We start from the raw sequence: 16,316 nt of genomic DNA on the forward strand, positions 1-16,316 counted from the left end.
CGGAAACCGCTGTTTAGCAGAAAATGCGCTCGGAGGGGCTGTGTCAGGGACATGCTTCTGTACTCTACGGCCACATCCTCGAAGAGGTGAAAATCCCCCAAAAGTGGTGCTAGATTAGATGTTTGAGAGCATGGCATCCTCGGAAATCTCACCCACTCCATTAAAACTTAAATGAAAACCAGCAATGACTGCAGTATGTGTCCCTCAGTCACTGCACTACTTTACCAGACTTCCTGAGCAGGTACAACTGGAATAGCGCTCAAAGTGCCACGTCCGTACAGCTCAGCACAGCAAAGCACAGCACACTGCAGCCCGGAGACCTCCCACGTGGGCCTGCTCCCACGAGTGTCTTCAAGCTCGGCTGCAGCTGAATAACACAAAGAGAACGGACAGACCACAGGTTTCCAACGGAGGGGATAGGCTCATTCTAACATGTCCGCCACACTGTCGTCATGCCACCTCTGCTGCCACACTTATCCACCTACATCTACAGACTGCTGCCTGATGGAACAGCCGTCTTGGTCCAGCTGAGCCGTGTCTGAGCAGTAGTCAACAGGAGCAGTTTTAGAGGCTACCAGTTTTATGGTGGTGCCATTGATGTTATCTGTTTCTCCTGGGCCTGTCAGACTCTACTACTAATGGGGCATGGCCTTAAGAGCAGGAGCAGAGAGCATGTCTGGGGCTGTAGAGGCCGGGTGGTTGGAGGAATCGGAGGACGGGCTCATTGTAATGCATGGGACGGAATGAGGAACGGAATCAAACACATAGAGGCAGAGGCGTGGTGCAGGTGGCTGGGCAGGACATCAGGAGGCTGAACCTGACCTGTAAACTTAAACATAGCCTTGACCATAGTGGGATAATTTAGGGGCCATTAAGCTTAGGCCATGTGGGAGCCATCCTGTGAAATGGTGCACATTTTCGTTAAAGCAGCACTTTGCCGAATAGATTAGCACCTTCACTATTTCTTTCAAAGAGACTTTGATCATGTGTCAGATTACATGGCACTTCAGTGGGACGTTTTGAAATGACAGTAATAAAATTATGTACCTCAAGCTGAACGTGATTTATGCTACAAAGTGTCATAAATGCGTGTCATAAGTGCATTGCATTATTCTAAGAGTTAATTGAATAGACGCAAAATTATTTACTAATATTTAAAAAAATCATGAAATCAGCATCCTAAATTACCCATGACTTTCCGTTGATTCTGGACACTCTCCAACAATGTATATGTTTGTGAACTAAAGGTCGAAGCGCACTATGTTAGGAATGAATTAACCCAAAATAAACACTTTAAATCATAAAAGATCAAGCGTAAATGATTATCAGTCATATATGACATGATTTACTCATTTCTTTTTCCAGTGCAATATCATTTAAATCCCTGTCGCGCTTCTCTTTGCCTACTGCGCCTCGTTGGCTGGCTTGGAATGGTGTGGGGGGGCTGCTCTTTTTATATTTGGAGACTCCGAAAGAATCTCGTCAGGCTTTCATGTGCCGCCTTGGTCCAATAAAACACAAAGACTGCCTGCAAGTCGTCTAATCTTGGGCGAGGTGTCAATCATGTTCCTTCAGTGGTTGAAGTGCGGGTTTTGGTAACCGCCTCCTCTACGCTTGGAAGGGAGACGGGGGGGAAGCTTGCTCTGGATCAAAGGCTGTATGGCTCTGTTGCCGTAGGATGTACTGAACGCAGCCTGCTTTCTTACGGACCCTTGTTTCGGGATATCGCTGATTTTTTGGGATTATAAATAAATCTGATGGTTTTCAATCCAAACTCAATGCAGAGAAATGGGTAAACTTCACTCGAAACATGGTAAGATTGGATATTTTCACCGTAGTCGTTCATCTGAATGCTCACTTGCGGTAATACTTTCGAGTAATACAACTCATTATGTTCTCTTTTTCTCTCAATTGTCCCGAAAAGCTGCTATTTGTAAACCGAGGGAGAGTCCAGAGGGTGAGTAGGCTATACACTAAGCTTAGGCAATACACTATATGTAGGCTATATTTCCTTATATTTTAAGAAAAGAGCGGCATTTCATATTTCCAGTCTGTCTTGCCATCTATCCATGCACCAATAACGATCCTCTGGCGACATCCGACAAAAAGTGAACGAGTATCTTTCAAGAAAACATTGTGCTTAGGAAAGATGTTTGTTTGTTACATTGTTATAACGTGCCTTTTATGTTGGTTTCAGGCGACAGTTTTGTAGTTAACGCCTGTTTGGCAAGAAAAGGGATCGACGACTGGCTCGTGAAACAGAAATACTATTGCACGGGCTCGCGGCTTGAGCAACAGGACTGTCACCACAAGACTCACTGCGGGTTGACGACTCGGGTAAGTAAGAAATGTTTCCATAACAAGTTAGTCTATGAATGTAAATATGTGTGTTACTCAGTAGGCGTTTATTCAGACTGGACAGTTTGGACTTTGTGTTTATCTTCCCGTTGAGGTTTACCGAAGTATTTTTTGGCAATTAAGTTTTCAAAGACTTTCGTTGGCTATGCCCTGTAGGCAATTAATGTGTTTCAAAGCGCCCAATGTTTAACAGCTGAATATAAAGTATCATCAATTAAGCTATCGCACAACAACAGAATAAACTTGAGGATACCAATACAATCCTCACATGATACCCGCTACACGTTTCCGACACTTGGCTGGCGGCGTTACTTTCTGTGGTCTTCAAAGGCATTCTCAAGATAATTTTTGCAGCTTTTACTTTTTTGTGGTTGTATATAGCTTATTGCAATTTAAAAGAAAATCAGAATAGGCCAGACCTACCTATCCGTTTTTGCAAAGAGATGCATTTTCTGTCAGTTGAGTATAATTCAAAGCTAATAATACAATTAAAACGTTTAAAATAAATAAATAAATAAAAAACGTTGAATAAATAGTGCATTACAAATGCGTGACATTATACGGTGAAATGACATGGATAACTTTCTCACGTAAATTGTTTTTGAAGTTTGACCAACATTTCTCCTAGACTGCCTAGGCTGGCTCATGTAGGAGCAGACACTTGCTGCAGTAGAGCAGGCTTAATGGGGAAAACCCAAAATAATAAAAAAGTGAAGCTATACATACTGCAGGAAGAATCTTATTGTTTTAGCCAGGTACTAGGCTTAGGTTCTTAGCAGTGTGTTAATTTGATTCCAATGGTGAACAATTAGTTGGCTAAATGATCCAATTTGTAACGTGTTGTTTTTTTTTGTTGATTCTGGAGAATGAAAGTGTGAAATTAACTCACACTTGACTGCAGTATATACATGATAGACTTTAAGAGGGAGTTGTGTGTAAACCTCCACACCAACATATGTGTATCTCTCTTTCATACAATATTTCCTCAACATTTTCCAGTATTTTATCCTTGTCTTTTTTTCCACAAATGAATACCCTCCCTAATGTTTCACTACAACGTTTTCAACAAAAGGACTCCTGACTTTGAACACTCTACTTTGTTGGGTAAATGTCTAATCTAACTGTGGTGGGAACAAATGTGTCAGACTATGAACAGATGCTAAGGTTTTCACTAGGTAATAGATCACGCCTGAGTTGAAAGCATAGCACTCTGACAGTCTGGTGACAGGGGTGCATTGTATGGCTGGGGCGGGGTGGTGGAGGTCATGTCTGTTTCGTATTTGGCATCCTGGTAAACACATAATGTTGTTGTTGTCAAGAGAAGAAATCCTTTGGAATTGCTTCAGAGGAGCCGTAAGCCTCTTTGGTTAGGGATGCTTCTCAAAGGCAGCATTTTTGAGGATTGAGAGCTCATCAAAAATGCACCAGGAAGCTCATCCCCTCAGCCCACTCAAACAGCAGGGAACCAAAACACTTCGGCCAGCAAGTGTCCATCATGTTATAGACACAGAAATATCATATTTTTATGTTTAAATGCTACATTTATATACAAGTTACATTCAACGGAAACCATATGAATTTCACTCTTAAAATACTTCACAGAGATTACAAGTATGTGTATTAAAAGCTTATTAACAGCTTTGTACCACTTCAATGAAAGACCACAGAGTTCAAACAGTTTGGCATTGTTTCATGGTCTTGGATGATCTTAAAACGCCATGAACCAAACACTTTCTAAACTTTGGAAATGTTATCATTAGCCTGTCAGACATGCTTCCTCGCTGAGGTGATGTCATGCCTCTGAACTGAACCGATGTGCTTGTGTTGACACAACAAGGAAGCGAGCAACGGCAGCAGACGCCAGGTCAGTTCATGTGAATCAGCTCTGAGACGGTAGAGGTATGAGGAAGACGTCTCAGAGAGTCTGCTGAGGAGTGAACACACCATGAGACCTGCTTCAGGAAGTGACAATCGGCCATCAGAAAGCTGGCAGAATGTCTCCTGATCAAAGTCCAAGCCTCGTCTAAAGTCCACGGTTGTTTTCTCTCCGAGGCTGAGGTGTTTTTAATAGCGGTGCGTTGCCCGGTGGCTCGCGATGGTGTGATAGAGGGTGGCTGATGGGAAAAAAGCACCGGGCTTTTACGACTGGGCCCCCGGTCTGAGATGACCGTGCGAGCGATCGAGTGTGGCACGGCGTGTCGCGCGGGGTCAGACCCCGGTCTGCATGTCGCATGCACACGGTGTCAAAGTCGCTAAGCCTGACATGTGCTCAGGCCTCTAATAAACATCTTCATATTGTAATCGGACCCTCTCTGTGACATCATCGGGGTTCTGTGCTGCCCTCTGGGCACCGTATTCTCAAGCCCTCTTCGGTTCAGCTCACCGGAGGGCATTCTGGGAAACATCTGAAAGGGTGGGCTTGTTTTGTGGAGCGTGTTTTCATTTCCCAGATGGTGTGAAGTGAGATTTGGCAAGGATAGTAAAGGTAACCCAGCTGAAAAAGTTGGATGGTTAGAACAATTTGTACTCCGCTGAGTTCTGTTTTTATAAATAATTGAATTCTATTTGCCTAATGGCTTTTACAGCTTGGAGGGGAAATGAATAAAATAGGCGAAAGGTGTTCCTGACATCAATATTTATTTGGATGCAATTTTCCTTTGTTTTCTTTGAACTAAGTCAACCCAACATTCTTTTTTTAAATTTGAATCTTTCATTCACTTTTAGTTTTTGCCTTGACAAGTCATGATTCAGATTCAGATTTGTATATGTATATATATATATATATATATATATTATTTATTTATTTTTTAAATAAGAAGATTGTGCCACTTTATATTAAGGTTGTCTAGTACTCGTAGGGACGCTGTATCATTGTGAATAGATAATTAACGAATGTCTTATTAATGTTAAATGATTAATTATCTACACCCAGACCTCACTACAAAGTGTTCCAGGCACTCCAAACTTGAGTGGAGGTTTGTAGAGGTTATTACCCTCCATGAGTAGGGGTAAGTAGCCTAACTCCAAAGTGTTGTAAAATGAAAAAGGCTCAAACCTCTTAGATGAGAATGCAAGTCAACCCTCTTAGCCTTAAAAGCTGTCCGTGTTGTAAAGGATACCTGGTGAGATAGCTATTTATAACCCTTGTTCTTTTTGCCTCCCAGCTGAATTCGGGTCCAGGAGAATGTGGGTCAGATGGTGGCAACAGTGGGGAGTCTTGGCCTGGAATTCTTTTGATCTGAACCTCCTCCCAAAAAACATATCCCTGACAAGGGATTGCAGCTCCTCTATGAACATGCCCCTTTTATGGAACATGTGTTTGTTTTATAGAGCTGATTACATTTGAAAGCTTGTTTTGATTAGCAACTAGGCTATGCATTGGATTGTGTTAAGTGGTAGGACGTGGGGAGGGGGAGGGGGAGGGGGATGGGGGACGGACATGAAGACACCGCAGGGCTGAGTGAAGTGTCTTTCGTAAGTGTGCAGGGAACCCCTTTTTGAGGAGGTGAGCAGTGATGACAGGCAGGTCTGTGGTCACGTTGTGAGATCCACAGCAGGTTAGCCTGACTGATTATATTTGACACTCAGCTTGGTTTACCCCTACCCCTACCCTCGAAATCCAAGGGCTGTTTTAGGTCTGTATTGATGATTTATGTATTTCCCCAGTAAAGTTATGTATTTTAGATGGACATTGAGAAGTAGTAGGCCTAGAAAGTTCTACAAGACATCATTTGTCCACGAAATGTTTGTTAGGGATTAAGATGTCTTTGAATCAGGATGACGAAGGTCTCCCGTCCCCATCAGTGAACGAAAGTGAGTTTGGGGGATCAGAGTTGTGATTTGTGCCCTGTCCTGAGGGTGAGGTTCTGAAAGCAACCTGAAAGATTCTATTTGATGATTTGTTAAAGCATTTTCCCCATTCCCCTGCCAAGTCCTGCTCTCCTCTCCTCTCCTCTCTAAAGCCCCCTCCCCCCCCCCATCATCCCTCTCTCCCCCTCTCCCCTCTTTTCCCTCTCAGGCTCCATCTGTTTCTTGCGTTTACCCTGTGGCCTTGCTGGTTGTCGCTGATGAAATGAGACTGCATTTGAAGTGGGTCAGGGAGGTGGGTGTAGTGACATTGACGCCCCCCTCCCCTCCACCACTCCTCCTCCCCCTCCCCCCTCCTCCTCCTCTGTGAGGCCCTACCCTCAGTGTAGTAAAAGAACCCCCCCCCCCCCTCCTCCCAGAGGAACTCACTCTGCTGGAGTCCCAAGTCTCTGCTCTCACAATTCCAAAGCACTTGGTTTTTTTTTGTTGTTTTTTTTTTAAACGCTCCCATCTTAACCCATACAAAAACCCCAAACAAAAAAACCAAAGGTACATCTGAGGACAAGCGTTGCTTTAAAATGGAATCACAGTGGAACTTCTGCCCCAACCCCCCATGTTACACACTAGGTGCCGGTGCTCTGATATTGTGCTAGCAGAAGTTCTTTCTTGGAAGCCAGCTTTCAAATGCTGTTACCCCAGCTTCTGAGTGTGATAAAAGACACTGCAGGTTTGTGGCCCTTCTTTTCTCACTTCTCCTGTTGTGTTTTTTCTTTTTTTTTTTTGTCGTCTTCACAAAGCACAGGCCCTTGTCTCGGAGCTGAATGCACCTTTCAAATGCAAGACTCCTCTCTCCCCCCCCCTCCCCCCTCTCTCTCTCTCTCTCTCTCTCTGTCCTCTCCCCATGCCTGTGCTTTTCCCACCAGCTGTCCTCTATGCATGCTGTGTGTCGTATGCCCCTCTCCCGCCTGGCCCTTCCTGGGAGCAGGAAGCCTGTTGTTGCCTCTTTGAAGAGGCTGAGAGAAGTTTGAGAGTTTGTGGGTCTAAGAAAAGAAAAGCGTTTGCCTTTGGGGAGAGGGGGACCGCACCTGGCTAAGGGAAGGCTTCTGTGATTTTCCCATGAGGAGAGGAGAGGGGAGGAAGTCTTGGGACGTTTACGTTTACGTAGCTGGGGGGGGGACTGGGAGGGAGAGGAGACGCAGGTGGCGTTAGTGTCACCTCCCGTATCGTATGTCACATAGATTACTTAGCTGGAGGAGCTTCTCCAGCGTGACAAGGTGCAGCCAAGCAGACGGCCCTCATCTGGTGGTGTGAAGGAGTGGTGCTGCTGGGCTGCCCTGGGTGCTGCTGGGAAAGGCCTCTGTGAGAGAATGAGATGATGATGGTATGTAAGGTAGTGAGGACATCTGGTTAGGTTTCTCTTTGTGTGTTTTTGTTGTTTTTTACTGTTGCCTCCTTTGGGACTTCTTCAGTGAAATGACTACTGAGCCACAACATCGTCTCCTCCCCAGTTCAGCTTCCTGAGGAGCGTCATCCCCCTCTTCTTATTTTTGGATTTGCTTGTTTGATCTCTTTTAGGTTTATGTACAAATAGTGATAGTATGTGAGGTATGGGGGTGTGCAGTGAGCAACGTGACGCCTGTGTGTGTGTGTGTGGGTGTGTGTGTGTGTGTGTGTGTGTGTGTCTGTTATGTGTGTGCGTGTGTGTGTGGGGGGGGTGAGTGTGTGTCTGTTATGTGTGTGTGGGTATGTGTGTGTGTGTCTGTTATGTGTGTGTGTGTGTGTGTGGGGGTTGGGGTTGGGGTGTGTGTGTGTGTGTGTGTGTGCGTGTGTTTGTGTGTGTCTGAGGGTGTTTTTTGTCTGGGATCGGCTGTCCGGATGCACTCCGGAGATCAAAGGCGTCCCTGGGAATGTGCTCCGAATCCCCAGGGATTAGCAGCTGAGATTTGGGCTTTGTTTTCCCAAATATCTGCTCACTGTGGAGCAGTGGATAGCCCTGGATCATTTCAAAGTGATTCTCCTCTCCCCCCTTTTATGATACTTTCAGTAGATTGTTTGTTCAGTATGCTTGAGAGAGAGACTGCTCAATGGCATTGACTTAAAATGCTAATTAAAAATGGAATTTGAACACCACGGGTAGATTTTGATCTACCCCCCCCCCCCCCCCCCCAACCCTCGTCCTATGTTTCGCTATAAGGGTAAAAAAAAATATATAACAAAAAAAAAAAAAAAACTGTTTGAGAAAGCTTACAGTTGATGAGCATGTGCATATTAAATGCTGTATCTGTGAAATGCCTAATTAGCAGATTACCCATCTAAATATAGAGTTAATCAAGCTGACATCATCATAGCTCTCTCTTCTTTGTCCTTTTGATGTGTGTGCATGCAGAAGACACTCGCATTTCAAAAACTAGACCTCTGAAGCGAGATATCACTCCGGCGTGCTGAGGGGGAAGCTAATAGCGGGATTTACGGAGAGCGCAGGGACAGATTAGGATGTGATTGAGGGTACTGTCTTGGAGGGAACGCAAGGGTAAAAGTGATTGAGAGAAAATGAGAAAGACTGAAAAGAGTGCATGATATGTAGCACATTAAATGTTCACCCAAATAGACACATAACATAAATGTTCACTCCAAGAATTCTTCCTTCTTCTAGCATTTTGACTGCCTATGGCCCCTGGTCCAAGCATGGATTACTTTTTCTTACGATGACTGATGGATAGATGATTCACTTACTTAGACAAATGTATTTGTTGTAAGTCGCTTTGGATAAAAAGTCTGCTAAATGCCATCAATGTAAATAGACATAGACATGCGCCGTAACTGAACTCAATCCATCCAGTGCACGTACACATTAAAGGGGTGGTTTCCCAGACATAGATTAAGCCTAATCCTCAACTAAAAAGCATCTTCAATGAAGATTCTCCACTGTAAAGGTGATTTAGTCCAGGACACGACTTAAGGGAGTAAACGGAGGCCAACAACAGTCGTGATGAAGAGAGCATGGTAGTGAAGGACAAGGAGTATAATGGTAGTTATGGATCAGGAGAGGCAGGTGGAGGTAGAAACCGGAGGACGGGGGTTCATTGTAAAGCAGGTGTGTTTGATACCGTTCCTCATTACAATGAGCACGTCCTCCGATTACTGCCTCCACATGGTGTGGGTGTTCTGTGGGACAGAGAGGGTATGAGAGTCATGGATAACTACGGTACAAGGCTCTACAGCTCCGGGTGTCCCCATTAGGAGTGAAATGGGCCTTTTGGTGGAGAGAGAGAGAGAGAGATATAGGGGAAGTGAGTGATTGGTATAGAGCGATAGAGGGGAGAGAGATTGGTGGAGAGAGCTGGAGACTGGGAGACCGGGGCTCCTGTGGTGGCTTTGGCCTCCGCTGAGCTTTCCACGTGAACGCAGTGCCCGTTTTAATCACCCACTTAAAAGGCTCTGCTGAAGTGGGCGTTTAAGCGTTTAAACCCTGAATAATTCTCTCTTGTTTGTTTATCAGGTCCCCCTGTGTGTTGCGTTCTGGCCCGTGCAGTAAGCACTGAATAATTTGGCTGAGCAGGCACCATCGCAGCGCTGCAATGAACAGGACACGATCAACATCTGCATGAAACAGCAATCACACGCACAACTGTACTCAGTCAAAAACACCCTCACACACACACGCACACACACACACACACACACACACACACACACACACATACTGTAAACACATGCGCACGCACACACACACACGCACACACATTCGATCTATTTCCAAGTTGTGTCTGCTTAGCATTACTAGAGTAAGTGCTGAATCCTCATTTGGTTTACACACATTCCGCTTGTATTTGTTTTCATAACTGGGGGGATGTTGATGGGCTCTGCAGCTTGGCTGTAGCTCTGCTGGAGTGTTTATCCTCTTAATGCCTGAGAGCCAGGGAGAGGAGGAGGAGGAGGAGGAGGAGGAGGAGGAGGCCTCTGCTCTGTGGCCACCTGAGTGGGAGCAAATGGAGGAAACGGGCTTAGATAAACAGATAGATGACCAGAGCTCTGGGAGCATTGTGATCTCCTCCCGACAGCTAGCGAGGGCTCCAGGGTTGGAGGTGGCCTGGATGTTAGGGGATGTTTTTGGTGGAGAGAAAGCCAAAGCCAAACTCAGGAGCAGGCCTTGCTGAAAGGATGGGCCCTGGCCCTGGCCCTGCTCCTCCTGGTGTGTTTACGCTCCACAGGTGCCGAGCCCTGAGAGGACCTCACCTCCCCCACCCCCACAGCCTCTTAACGGGGCAGGACAGCCCCCAGGAGTCCCTGAAGGGCCATTTGGCCCCACCGTTAACCTTCAACCCATCACTCATGTTAAACACAGAGGAAGCCACAACCAGAAGAGTGCTTATCCAGAGCTCAGAGTTGATCTGAATGGAACTGCAGTGGCCATAGGACTGATACTGCAGCGCTCATACTGGTTTCTGGTGGAGCGTGGATGGTTATGTATGGCCTCTGATTATTATAGCTTGCCCAGACAGAGTTGTTTTTGTTGCGGGGGGGGTGTGTGTGTGTGTGTGTGTGTGTGTGTGTGTGTGTGTGTGTGTGTGTGTCTCTGTCTCTGTGTCTGTGTCTGTGTCTGTGTTTGCGTCTGCGTCTGCGTCTGCGTCTGCGTGTGCGTGTGTGTGTGTGTGTGTGTGTGTGTGCGTGTGTGTGTGCGGCACGAGCTTGTGTGTGTGTGTGTGTGTGTGTGTGTGTGGCTTTGTCAGGGCTCAAGGAGAAATGAGTGATCTCTGCCTGAGGGTGCAGCACTAACCAGGGACGAGCTCTAGGTTTCCCCACTAGACAGAGACTAGCACACGCCTCAGTCTTTCTCTCTGCCTCTGCTACTTCATAATAACAGTCTGGCAGTAAGATCCCAACCACCGTGGAGAATCTAGGCACACATCACTATGCCACATTGCTGGGTCATCTCTCCTCTCCGTAAGCATGCTTCTTCTTCTCCTTCTCCTTCTCCTCCCAGCTCGTCTACGCAGCTGACGTCGGGCATTGCTTCCTCCGTCTCTCAGGCCGACGGCCACTGGTCCGTGCTTTCTCCCTCTCTCAGGTTCACCTGGGGCAGGTGGAAATGCTGCTGAAAACCCGGTGTGTCTTTCGCCTCCTCATTCTGAGATATAGCTGTTTGAGCTATTCTGCCTGAGCGTTCTGCTGCAGCGGTAGTGGAACCTCATGGATTTAGAAGTGAAAGACAGGGGATAGCCTGGAGGGAATGGAAGTGGAACAAGCCGACTGTGCCGATTCATATTTGATGCTTCAAAGGCAATCCGCCTGTATGCCGTCGGTGCGAGGCGTTCACTTGCGATTACGGAGCCTACAGGGCGCTACGCACTCCCCGAAATCTTTGAAACTCCCAACAAAAGTGAGACGTTCAGTCCTCGGATTCCAGATTCAATCGGGCTCTCCGAGAGTTGTCTTCATGTTTGAGTTTCCGTTTCCTGATTTGGTTTATCGTCATCGGCCACTTTTAGCTGTGTGTGCGTGCGTGCGTGCGTGCGTCTGTGTGTGTGTGTCTGTGTGTGTGTGTCTGTGTGTGTGTGTGTGTGTGTGTGTGTGTGTGTGTGTGTGTGTGTGTGTGTGTGTGTGTTAGTGTGTATACATGCACCCCACTTATCCCACTTAGCTGTGAATAGAAACCTGCCACTTGCACCAGAACGCTCATATAGTGGAAGTGGCTATTTCTGAAGTCATGTGTCTTAAGACATGTTGCTAATTTGAGAATTTGTCTGTAATTAGAGAAAATGTTAGTGTAAAGTTGAAAGGTCAATTGTGAGCGATGTCTTTGAGGCAGTAGTATGGGGTAGCGACTAGGGAGTCTGTCTGTACTAAATTAGACAGTGTCTCTGTGTGGGCTGAGATGAGAGGCTGGCCACGCTGGCAGTGACCTCAAGGGGTTCTGAGGTCAGCTTCAGAAAGTGTGCATCTCAGTCTGACCCCCAAACCACACTGGGCATGTCACGTCTCCGTTATGGAAGGGGGGAAGCGTCTGACAGCTGCAGCTGAATTGCTCCCACACATAGCGACATAGTCAGTGTGTTTTGGGGATGGCCTTCTCAAAGGAACCTGGTTGAGCGTCGTCTTAGGCTGCAATGACTTACAACAGATGGAGACTTGAGGCAGAATTGTCTAAAGGTGAATGATCCCTGGAATGCTCCCCTTAGGCTCTATGGCAGCCAGGCGAGGCAGGTGGAGATGTCATTCCGTGACATGGTGCAGAGCTGTGTTTAGTTGGCCGGTGTCCTGTGGAGAAAGGTTCAAGTGGCTGTCACTTTCTACCTCCCTAAGGGTAGAGTTCCTGACTAAGGCCCTGTTCCTCCCACACGCCGCAGCACTTTAGGCTGGCGTCTGAACCCACACACAGACCCCTAAAGGACTGTCTCCCCTGTCATGATACTTTAACTAATTACCCAGACCTCCTAGGCACACTGTGTCACGCCCTCAGGAACGCAGCACACACACACACACACACACACACACACACACACACACGCACACACACACATGCACACACTCAGACACAATTTGCACACACATACTGTTTTATAGGAGAGCTGCCTTCTTGGTGGAATGGTGAGATGGTTCCAAAGCTCTATCATTTCCTGTGTGTAGGGGGAGGTATGTGATTGCAGTGCTAACCCCACAGGCCTACGGAGATGAGGCATGTCACTCCGCCTCTGGCTCCCTCTCCCATTCTTTTGGAAACGAGCTTCACTCGCAATTCAAAGGGCCATAACGTTGTGATTTGTTGCTCTTGGCAGACCGGGCCACCTGTAAATCAAGGCCAAGTGACAGGCAGTCTCCATTCCTTCCCAATCCCCAGTTCCCCTTGGGAATGGAGGCTCCCAGAGCGGGTTCGTCAGCTTGCAGGGATCGTGTTGGAGGAGTCCACCTGGAGTTCATATTCTCCATTAACCCCCTCTCTGCCAAGGGGGAACCTGGGGAGCTTTAAGACCCTTGATCTGCATCCATCTCCCCCTCCTCCCCTCCGTGAGAGACGCGTTTGATAAACAGCCTGATAAATGCTAATTGCTCTGGTTACATATTTTTCAAAGCTAATAAATACCAGCCCCTTGAGTAACAGGCAGGTTTCAGTGCCCGAGGGGTTAGCTGAGTTGTAAAAGCTTATCTTTGCAGGTGAAAAGTTTTGTAAATGGGTAATTAAAGCGTTGGCTAACACACATGAAGCACAAAGGGGGGGAGGGGAGATTAGCTCAAATCAGCATGTTTCTGAAGTCCAGAGATGAGGGCTGTAAATCTCCACTAATATTCTACTGAGCCTTTTGGGAGGCTGCCTTTGATGTGGATGAGGTAATGTGACCAGCAATGTTTGCAATGTGAATCGTACGTGAAAAAATGACTGGCGGCTGTGCAGTGCGCAGTCAGTCTATAGAAGAGAGAAGTCTTATGGTGGCTATCAACAGCATTGAATTCACACGCAGACACACACACACACACACACACACACACACACACACACACAAGAGTTCATATCTGAGGGCACCACGTTCGTCAAATGTCACGCAGTTTGTTTGCAAACGACGCTAAATATACAAAGATACAAAAAAAAGCATGACGTTTGGATGCCATGCCACTCCTCCTCCAAACCCAGGGCTTTGTTCCAGCATGGCCAAAGCTGTCTGTGTATGGAGCCCCTGGCTGACCTGTCCAGTGAACTAGAGATAAGAGGGTAAGCCCACTGGCATGCGCGGGCCCCTCTGGCCCCAGAGCCCTGCTGCTGACCACGCACACTTTAATCATAGGGCAGCTTCCTCCAACCAGGGTGCTGATGGATCCTGAACCCTGTGGCTATAATTTCCCTTCCTGGTGCGCAGGAAGACAAGTGGGTGTGTTGTGTCTGCAGCCAACCGCAGGAAAGGTGTCTGCTCTCTTCAACGGCTTATAATATATGATATAATAATATATGCCATTTAGCTGACGCTTTTATCCAAAGCGACTTAGGTTGCAGTGAGTGCATACATTTCAGTATATGTGGTCCCAGCGGGAATCAAACCCACAACCTACAAACCTTCAAACGATGCACCGCCTCCCCCTCTTGAATAGCGTCTCGAACAGAAGTTCGAGACGCTGAGTTCAATGACTTGTTTTGTCCAGTTGGGGAGAACATTCTTTGTTTACTCCAAGCTTATCTGATCAGGCTTTCTTACGGGTTCAAAGGGACCCAAGATCAGCATACTGTGACCTCGTCTCGGTAAGAAATGTTCAGTTGATTATCAACTGTGCGTCGAATCACATTGTAAAGACATTAAATATGACTCTTTCTTGGCTGGCGTAAAGGCTTCTCCTTAGCTTTTATGCATTTATTCATAGTAAAGATCTATCATTGTGGCGCGATCCCAAGTATCCATAATTTTGGAGCGGACCCAAGTCATTATCATTTTGGAGCAGACCCAAGAAGTACCTCGACGCAGCGTCAGATGCTTGGCAGCGATAGGCCCGTTTGTGTGTTGTAAACAGGTCTCTCTGGTTCCGTCTGATTGAGGCACATTACACGCAGACACCTACATTATGTTTTCTCAGCCACGGTTCTCGATTCAGAGACGTGTTCTACAGTAATTGGCTCTGTGTCTGTCTCGTTTCCACCTCTCTAGACGTGCCGTCGTCTGCTGCTAGGTTAGCTACGCTATATGATTATCTGAGATCTTAATTTCACGTGTGCAAACCGATCCCCTTTGAAGCCACGGTCGGCTGCCGGGCTCAGTTCACGACTTCACATCAACACTTGGCTATCTTGGCTCCGTCTCAAGGCATCGCGTTGCTTCGTGTGTCTGGTGATGTCTTCTGTTTTTCCACTGTGCCATGCAAGATGCAAGTGAAAGGGTCGGTGCACTGTGCTCCTCAACTCTCTGATCCCCCTAACTCAAGGCCACGGCTGCATCAGTCTCAAAGTTGTGCTCAGACCTTTTGAAACTGCCTCCTGAGCATCTCAGCTTACTCTGTTGGGAGGCGGAGGAGGGGGTGGCCGTTTCCTCTCGCGCTAGTAACACTACACCTTAAGCTAATTTGCAGCCCTAAAAGCTAATAAGACTTTTTGTTGTTTTAGTTTCTAAACTTTCAACATTGGCATTTATGTGTCGAAAGGTAGAAGAACTAAACTCTTGGCCCAAAAGATCCTGGTCTCAAAAACAAGAAGCTTTTCTTCTTTTCTTGCTCTTCATTATGAATTTAGAGGTGTTAGCATGGCTGTGCTGCTGTTATTTGGGTTATTTACGACCCCATCATGGGCCTGATATGCTGCCAGGGCTAAGAAGTGTGTGCCGACTATGCTGTAGGCACCTGGGATCCTTCCACCGACTCTCTCTAGCCAACTCCACGGACAGAGCTGTGAATCTCCACAGTTATCCACTATGAAGTGGCTCCAGGAGGAGATGCACATAGAACCAGAGAGGTGTTTCCACCATCCCCCCCCCCCCCCCCCCTCTCTCTCTCTCTCCCTCCCTCTCCCCTGTCTTTTCTCTCTCTGTTTGTCATGCCTGCTTTGCTAAATTATCTTTCATGTGTCGCTTGCTTTCCTTTGCTTCGGCTGTCTTGCTCTAAATGTCAGACCTGAAGGTGTTTTCCAGTGCAGGAGGCACTCAAACGCAGCCCCTAATGAGATTTTTCCTGCGTTTTTGAAGGAGTGCCAGTAACACCACCGCTGTTCCAGAGTCCTGCCTCCGCTGAGCCCTGGCACACGATCAGGGAGAGCTGTCGTCGGCCTTGGACATTTTCAGCCTGTGTGGCGTGGTGCAGAGGCAGACAGCGTAGACCGAGGGCCTTGTGGGACTTTCCACAACCGCACACTCTCACACGTAAACACACGCTTGCCTCACGCAGACGCTGTCGCACACATGCACTGGCACACAGGCCCACGCGGCCTCCCCCTGCCACAAGACAGGATCTCACTCGGTTGTCACCCAGGCACCCTGGCTGGCTTAGATTATTGCTTTCCTCTCTGTGCCGCTTATGTCTTAATATGCCAAACATTAGAGGGTTTTAAGCTCCCCAACCTCCCACACACCTCCCATACATGCACACATGCACGCATACACGCACACATGCACACACACACACACACACACACACACACGCATACACGCACACATGCACACACATACACATGCACACACACCCAA

General features: G+C 47.1%; 1 protein-coding gene across 1 annotated transcript in view; it reads left to right on the top strand.

Moving 5' to 3' along the window:
- Positions 1-1,669: 1,669 nt before the first annotated feature.
- Positions 1,670-16,316, top strand: part of nkd1 (NKD inhibitor of WNT signaling pathway 1) — a 28,447-nt gene continuing 13,800 nt past the window's right edge. Inside the window, exons 1-3 of the mRNA XM_083691017.1 lie at positions 1,670-1,813; positions 1,925-1,957; positions 2,198-2,337. Coding sequence (XP_083547143.1) covers positions 1,789-1,813; positions 1,925-1,957; positions 2,198-2,337 — 198 coding nt within the window. The 5' untranslated portion in view covers positions 1,670-1,788. The remainder of the gene's footprint in view (positions 1,814-1,924; positions 1,958-2,197; positions 2,338-16,316) is intronic.

Source organism: Argentina silus (genome assembly GCF_951799395.1).
Source record: "Argentina silus genome assembly, chromosome: 19".
Lineage (NCBI taxonomy): Eukaryota > Metazoa > Chordata > Actinopteri > Argentiniformes > Argentinidae > Argentina > Argentina silus.